The sequence below is a fragment of the Solanum stenotomum genome, chromosome 12 (genome assembly GCF_019186545.1).
Source record: "Solanum stenotomum isolate F172 chromosome 12, ASM1918654v1, whole genome shotgun sequence".
Taxonomy (NCBI): Eukaryota; Viridiplantae; Streptophyta; class Magnoliopsida; order Solanales; family Solanaceae; genus Solanum; species Solanum stenotomum.
This window is the reverse complement of record NC_064293.1, coordinates 35,070,440-35,078,737: the sequence shown is the minus strand read 5'-3', so window position 1 is coordinate 35,078,737 and position 8,298 is coordinate 35,070,440. Positions and strand designations below refer to the sequence as shown.

The window sequence follows — 8,298 nt, the reverse complement described above, 5'->3', positions numbered from 1 at the left end:
CCTGCCACTCCATGTAAATAAGCCTCCAAATTATGCCAAGTTTGTAAGTTTCCTGGAGAGTTCAAGCAATCGGATTTGGCAGTGTCAATTACTAGTACTTCGCCAACGTCTATATAGCCAATGGGTGGATATTTTGGAACAATATCTAATATGTTATCAACTCTCAAAATATGGAGATTTTTTAGTTTTGAAAATGCTACCCTGAAATTGAGATCTCCAACGTTTGGACTTGCAAATACAAAAGCTGTCACTGGAAATTCCTTTCCGTTGCTTGTTTTGTTGAATCCATTGTAAACTATGTCAACTGCATTTAAGGTTGCTACTGCTGCACCTAGGCTATGTCCGGTTACAATTATACTGACCTCTTCATTCTTGTATTTCTCAACCAATCTTTTCACTTCTTCAAGGACCTAAAAGAAGAGTAACCATAATATCAAGAATAACCACTGATCAATCAAAATATCTATAGAAATAACTATTCCATCAAAAATAAAGGGAAAAGGGTTCGAAATAAATCTGAATGTTGACTGAAATTGTTGTAACAATCCCAAACTTTAGGCATAACCTATTACCCCTACACTATTTAATAGTATATTTTAAAGATATATAAGTGTCCACGTGAACATCATAAATATTGCATCATTATAAATAGTAACTTGTCCATGTGGACACTAATATATCTTTAAAACACACTATTAAAAAGTGCAGGGGTGATAGGTCTTACCCAAAGTTTGGAATTGTTACAGCAATTTCGGTCAAAATTCGAATATACTTCAGGCTTTTTCTCGAAAATTAAACCATTTTCTAGCAATGTATTTTTATGAATTAATTTGACTATGCTCAAAAGATATTAGTTTGTGGGTAATATCAATTCAAATAGAAGTCATATAGCATTATGAGAAAAGTCAAACATACAACAACTAACTAAAACTATAGTGAAAGACAAAATTAACTAAAACTATATAAACTATAAACAAGTGAAGACAAAATTACCTAAAACTATATAAACTATACAAACAAGTGAAAAAATATTTGTACCTGGTCTCTAGCACTGGCTTTATTAAATGGTGATTTTGGATCATCAGATGTATATATACTGTTCCATCCTTGATGCACCAAAGGTTTGAATGAAGGCAATATTGAACTACCTCCACCAAAAACTTTAGGTGCTGGCACTAGTAAAAATTGTAAATCATTAACCCATTCTAATGTTCTAATTGTCCCTCTCCATGCAATAGCAATATCCCTTCTCCATGCAATAGCAATATCGCTTAGTTATTTCTTGTTTTCTGGTAGTGTACATGCTGATAGTGATAGAACAAAAAATACACTAGATATCTACATATATGCATTAAAATTGAAAAATATAAAATAATACATAGAAGTTTGTGATGAAAAAAATCACTTAAAACTATTCAAAATCACTTATTCAAACGAAACTCATTTTCAATGCTATATATGAATTGATGTTGGATATTTAACGAACTAATTAGACTATTCTTATTAAAAGAAGTTTCCACACCCTGATAGATATATATTGGAATTAGACGTTCTTTAACTCCGCCGATCGAGTTTGGTAAATTCAAGGATTTTCTGCTCTTGTTCTATCTTGTTTTACACCTTCCACTTCACAAATACTTTAAGAATTAAGGTGTTTGGGCGGTGAATCTGCTTTCAATTTAATAGAGCAGAAAGAGTTTTTATGTTATTCGGAAAAAAATAAAAATTTCAGTTTCTTAAACTAAGTAGAAACAAAAGTATAATATTATTTTGTCAATATAAAAGTACCCTTACCATTTATACATATTTATCAATATATTCATGACTAATTAATTACTATTCCCTCTGTCTCATTTTATGTGATGTAATTTGACTCAGCACGGAGTTTAAGAAAGATAGAAAGACTTTTAAAACTTGTGGTCCAAAAAGAATGATAAAAAATTGTGTGGTTGTAAATTATTTCATTAAGAGTAAAATAACCACTTTATAGTTAAATTATTACTTAATATAGAAATATGTCATTCTTTTTTGGGACTGACTAAATAAGAAAGTAAGTCACATAAATTGGTACAGAGAGGTAGCATATATCATATGTTTGGTTTAGTTTTTACACAAACAATTCTTATTTTATTTTACATTTTATATATTATTAGTTTATGTTTAATATGTGGAATAAATTTTTAAATTTATTTGGCTTAACTTTTTAATATATTCAAATCATCATGTTAATATTATATCAACATTTCATATTTTCTTTGATTTATCTACGCATAATATTGATTGATTAAAACTTTGCAATATGTACTTTTAATAAATAAAAATAAAAATTAAATTATTTTTTAATAATAGATATTAAAATATTTTTCTAGATAAATTAATATTATTATTGTTTAAAAAGCATTGATAAATGTTCTTTTTCGAAATTTGACTCTCAAAAACATTTAATTTTTTTTAAAATCGAACACAAAACACTTTTCAAATAAACATTTACAAATTATTATTATTTTTAAAAATCACTTTTGTGAAAAATTATTTGATAAAAATGGTTATAACACTACATCAAAAATGATCATAGGAATTAATTGCCGCTAGATATGTATTTTTAGCGGTAATTAATATTCTTTTTATATGTCCCTAAAGCCTTTTAGCGACATTGATTCTAATGACACTTAACTAATGTTAGTAAAGACTTTAACACTCTTTATTAATGTCAATATTTATTGTGCTAAAAGTTATTTTTGTTGTAGTGTAAAACTAAACCATTTTTAGTCGTTTGGCTAAAAGAGGCTAGAATTCACCTTTGATTAATTTGATTGGCCAGAATATATTTGTTCGTCACATTTTGGTACTAATAATATAATTGGTTGATTAATTTGACTAGACATGCATTACCGCTTGAACTTGTCATGATTTCATTTGCTTGTCTATTTGATTTTAACACACCATGTTACTTGTCACGTGCTATGAGCTTGACCTTTTTGATGAAATAACACCCTATTGGACCATGGGCTTGTGGACTCATTTTGTGAACCCGGACTACACTAGCTAGCCTAAATGTACTTATTAGCAAATGACAAGAAATATATGTGTCAAGTAGAGATGTCTATTTGCTCATTCTGAAGCCATCGCAATGTCCGTCAGTACAGTATAACTAGGAACCCAATTTTGCTGTGGATGATATAAGTAATTAACAAGCACTATTTGACTGCATCATTAAAAAAATTTAAAAGAAAAAAACGCTTCTTGTATTGATTAATTTATTCAGGAAACACGAATTACTAAATTTTTTTTTATGTTGTAATAGGAATGTCTTGAAACTAATAATTTCAAACTATGTTAATGATAAATAAAAGGAAAAAGGCATAAATTTCTCTCTGAACTTGTGTAGAAAAGTCAGTTACACGTTCAAACTATTGTGGCGACCTATTACACACCTAATCTTGTTCAAAGTAATATTAATATCTCCTTCCGAAGACAATCTCAGTTTTGTGTAAAAAAAGTGTTGTACACGCGTTTTCACTCATAAATAATATTATTTTAAAATTTTAAAACCTTTTTCCTTGATATTTTCTTTAACTTTTGCAAAAAATTAAAAACTTGGGCATCTTCCTTCTCTCACCATATATATCTCTTATTAAAATCTATTTCTTCTTTCTTCTCCATTGTTCATAAATTGATAGAAAAGATACAAACTTGAAGAGAAAATAGGAGTCAATAAGTCGATTATGAAGTATAGAGATATTGACAGCGGTGATAGGCGATGGGCAACATCATTATGACCGATGGAACAAATAAAAGTTTTAAGATCTGTAAAATTCTTTAAAATTCTTGATAAGTATGTATGTAATTCATTAGTATTTTTTGTGTGTAATTGATAAATCAAATATGCTATTGATGATATGAGACATAAAAATAACATTGTAGTGGTTGTTGGTAGTTCTCCGGTGAGAATAGAGAAGACAAAGATTGAGAAATCATTTTCTTCGGTGAACTTTTGAAAAATTTAGACAATATAATCATGAATTTTATGCATAAATGTCATAGAATTTTCAATAGAAATAATTATCTTTCTCATGAATCTTTTTCGGTGAATCCTCCAGCGAGTTCAAGCAGAAAAATCATGAACTATAAGTTGAAAATTATTGACTTTTCGATGAAAGTCATCATCTTCTCCACCCTTTCTATTTTTAAGAGTTCATATTTATGGGTCGAGTGTTGAATGTGCTTCTATCAAACAATCAATGGCGACAAATGCAGTGATTCCTTAAGAAGAAGAACTCAAAATAAAGAAAAATGAAAAAGCTTTAAAGAAATTGGAGTCAATTCCCTAAATGATCACCCAAGTTTAGGGAATTGCCTTGAAATATCATTTATGTTTCATTTAGGACCAAAATATCACTCAACTATCACTATTTTCCTCCAAATATACTTGACACTCCAAAAGTCTCACTCTCTCCTAGTTGGCATGACATGTCATTAAAGTTTTTTTTTTATAATAATATACTAATTTAATTCATTAAACCCGTTTAACTAAAATAATGATCATATTTTTTTTAAAGATTTATTAGTTTATTAAGAATAAATTTTCATACTTAAGAATCATTTATCATAATTATTACTTTTTTATTTTTTTATGTGATGATGAATAGTTTTTTAAAAATTATCATAATGCCATCAATTTTGAATAATTATAAACACATATATTCAAAAAAAAATATTGATATATAAATCACTTACGAATGTCAACTTACATCAATTAATCATATATTATATAATGGATCAATAATATTAAGGATCAATTAACTACTAAAAAATAATTAATTGGGTGCTTTGAAATTCATATATACTTGCAATATCTTTTTTTTGAAAAGAAAATAGAAAGTGAATAATATTTATATTAGAAAATAAATTTTGATCTTTATTTATCAGTATATTAATCTCATATAATATGTATATTATTGAATTAAAATAGGCAATTCAAATAATTATTACTTGTATTTCATAAATTTGGGATGAGATAAGAATATATATTGGTGTTTAATTGTATGAGAAGTTATAATATAATATAATATAGAATAAAACAATAATAAAAAAATTAAATTAAAAAAAAGCTAAATAATAATTTTCTCTTTCATACCAACTTTTTTGTCAACCTTACAAATTTATTTGAATACTTTTATGAAAAAAATTTCTTAAAATTTTCAAATAATTTACTTAGAAATTTTAAAAACTACCGGGTAATAATTGTACACAGAGATTTTTTCATTGAATTTTGTTTAGTAAAAATATATAAAGGAATTAGATTTTTTATTTTTTTTATAATCTTCACAAAGTCTCATGTAATTTATATATTTGTTTTGTAGAGACATAAGTTTGATGAATTAAATAGGTCTATTATTTTTTAAAATGATGATTTAATGACATGACGTATCAACTAGAATAGAAGGAGACTTTTGAGGTATTTTGTATTATTTTTTGGATCAAAAATATAATATTATTCACTTTCTATTTTTTTTTTAAAAAAATATTGTAAGCATGAATTTCAAAATACACAATTAATATTATTGTAATAGTTAATTGACCTTTAATATTATTGATTTATTATACAATTTATGATTAACTAATGTAAGTTAATTAGCATTCATGCGTGATTTGTATATCAATTTTTTTTTTGAATGTATGTGTTTATAAGTATTCAAAATTAATGATATTATAATACGTTTTAAAAACCTATTCTTCATAACATAAAAAAATAAAAAGTTTAATTATGATAAAATATTCTTAAGTATGAAAATTTATTCTTAATAAACTAATGTAACTTTTAAAAAAATAATATGATCATGGCTTATTTTAGTTAAATGAGTTTAATGAATTAAATAGGTCTATTATTAAAAAAAAAAAGACTTTAATGAGATGTCATGCCAAATAGGAGAGAGTGGGGCTTTTGGAGTGTCAAGTATATTTGGAGGAAAATAGTGATAGTTGAGTGATATTTTGGTTCTAAATGAAACATAAATGATATTTCAAGGCAATTCTCTAAACTTGGGTGACCATTTAGAGAATTGACTCAAGAAATTGGGCCACTAATAAAAAGATTAAAAAAAGAAAAATAAAATAATTAATATATTAAAAATTATAATACATAATTATATGACCAATAAAATAGTGTCATGTGTTGAAATTCGTCATTTTAACATATAATTTTTTCTTTTCACGCACCTTAAGGAAGGTGAAGACACTTTCTTTGTCATGTCACGTTCTAAGAGGGTATTAATATCACTTTGAATAAAATTAGATGTGTAATACGTCGTTACAATAGTTTAAGCGTGTAACTGACTTTTCGACACAAGTTAAGGAGGGAATTTATGCCTTTTAGCATAACAATTCAAACAGTTGGAAAAGAAGCAATTTTAGCAATGCCACAATGGCCACCATCAACCCCAACATCTCTAACAATTCTCATATATCCTTCCTCACCCCAACTCCTCCCCCATGAGTTCTTCACTATCCAATATTTTGTACCATCTTCTTCACTTGTCCCATAACCTATCACTGTCACTGCATGATTCAGCATACGGCTACAACTTCCTTCATATATCCCACCATTGTAAAAGTGAAACTCCTCGTTAGCAGCAACACCAACAGATATCGGTTGATTCGCTACGGCTTGTAGTAAGGCAGATTCACTGGCTGGTACAACTTCGTACCCACTGATTGTCACTGCTGCTGATTGTAATTCCGTGCTGCAAATGCTTTGAGTTTCTTCATAAGGATAGTTACTCTCCGTGGTAATGCCCTCCACATTATTTTGAAGCAAGAAGTTGTAGGCGTTAGTCATTAGTCCACCCTTGCAACCATAGTTTTGTGTAGAGCAATCTATCAGTTGTTGTTCTGAAAGTGAAATTTGTTTGTTGTTCGCAATTTGATATGCTCCTTCTATAGCCGCCACCGCTGAAAATGCCCAACAACAGCCTGGGATGCAGATATTCAAGCCTTAGTCTATTTAAAAATATAATGACATATTTATAAATTTTTAGTAACTTTTAAGGACCAGCTTTTATAGCTACACAAATGGTCTCCTGGTATTTTAAAGACCACATAATTCTAGAGGCTTAATTTGTTTGGAAAAATTGGGGGTAGGGGAGTAGAGACCTACAATTTGAGAAATGGAATCGTCATCAACAAGGTGAGAGTGTAGGTAGTCAACCAACTGAGCTACTAAGATTCTCCATAAAATGTGTTCTGATATATACATCACCCCAAGTTGGAAAAATATATTTATCATGTCTAGTCAAACTACGATTATATCAAATTAATATTATATTCGTCCATTTTAAATTGTCATAGTTTCCTTTCTTAGAGTCAAATGTATTTTTTCATCATATTGATATGCAAAAAAATGCACTTTATAGTACTTTTCCTACCGTTTTTGAATATCTAATTGTTTTGTTTAAAATATCGAATTAATGTAATTTAATTTAACCTTGAAAATTAATCAAATTGACTTTCGAAAAGCGCAACATGACAAATAAAAATGGACGGAGGGAGCACTTACTACATACACCTTGATCTTTGATTTCTGTGACACTGCCCGAATTTCTCCAGTCCATGCTATATGGAACTTCAGTCACACTACCATATTTAAAGGACGTTGTTGTAGCTGTTGATTCTTGCTGGGATAATAATGAAGTGTCGAGCCCCATATATGATGCTGTAAATTCCTCAGTGGTCAGATCAGCATATTTGTTGACGGCTAACTTATAACGCTGAGTTCCGTTCTTGTTGAACGATTCGATGAACTTAACGTTTTTCTTAAATGTTTTGAAGCGATGTTCCTTTTCTATCTCATCTTTGTATGCACGTTCATGACGAGCCATCCATTTTTCATGCCTTTCAAGCATGGATAATTCTTTTAAGTCACGGGAAGTTACTATAAAGGGACATAGGCTAAGAATGAAAAAAAGAAGAAGAATAATAATATTCTTGAGGCAAAAATTGAAAGCCATTGATAGTAAATGGTAATGAAATATTGAAACAGGAACTAGTTAAAACCTAAAATAAAGGCTGATTTAATAACATAAGTACTACATATTGATCTTAATAGAGTTTATATAAGCGCAATTGCGCAATATTGAGAATTTTCATGTACACACATTTCCAATTGAGACTAAAATGTCTATATATCATTTCGTTTTCCAGGAATCGACCTATTATAACTTTTTAGGAGACTAGCTAGGACGACTTCAAGGCAAGTTAAAACAATACAAAAACTGAATAATCTTTCTTTCCTTTTTTTTT

General features: G+C 28.4%; 2 protein-coding genes across 2 annotated transcripts in view; both read right to left on the bottom strand.

The window, feature by feature from the left end:
* Positions 1–1,805, bottom strand: part of LOC125847385 (phospholipase A1-IIgamma-like) — an 11,098-nt gene extending 9,293 nt beyond the window's left edge. The window contains exons 1-3 of the mRNA XM_049527017.1: positions 1,795–1,805; positions 1,039–1,246; positions 5–410 (exon numbers count right to left, since the gene is read on the bottom strand). Of these exons, the coding sequence (XP_049382974.1) occupies positions 5–410; positions 1,039–1,246; positions 1,795–1,805 (625 nt within the window). The remainder of the gene's footprint in view (positions 1–4; positions 411–1,038; positions 1,247–1,794) is intronic.
* Positions 1,806–6,095: 4,290 nt separating this feature from the next.
* Positions 6,096–8,137, bottom strand: LOC125848206 (zingipain-2-like). Its single transcript, XM_049528034.1, has 2 exons — positions 7,556–8,137; positions 6,096–6,972 (listed from the first exon to the last, which is right to left on the bottom strand). The coding sequence occupies exons 1-2, from the start codon at positions 8,004–8,006 to the stop codon at positions 6,386–6,388; spliced, it is 1,038 nt and encodes a 345-aa protein (XP_049383991.1). The 5' UTR covers positions 8,007–8,137; the 3' UTR covers positions 6,096–6,385.
* Between the last annotated feature and the right edge of the window lie 161 nt (positions 8,138–8,298).

Excerpts from the sequence above, each read along its gene's own strand:
- LOC125848206 (XM_049528034.1), bottom strand. The coding sequence starts at position 8,006 with ATGGCTTTCAATTTTTGCCTCAAGAATATTATTATTCTTCTTCTTTTT. Across the intron at positions 6,973-7,555 it reads CAAAGATCAAGGTGTATGTA|GCTGTTGTTGGGCATTTTCA; the intron begins GTAAGTGCTCCC and ends TCTGCATCCCAG.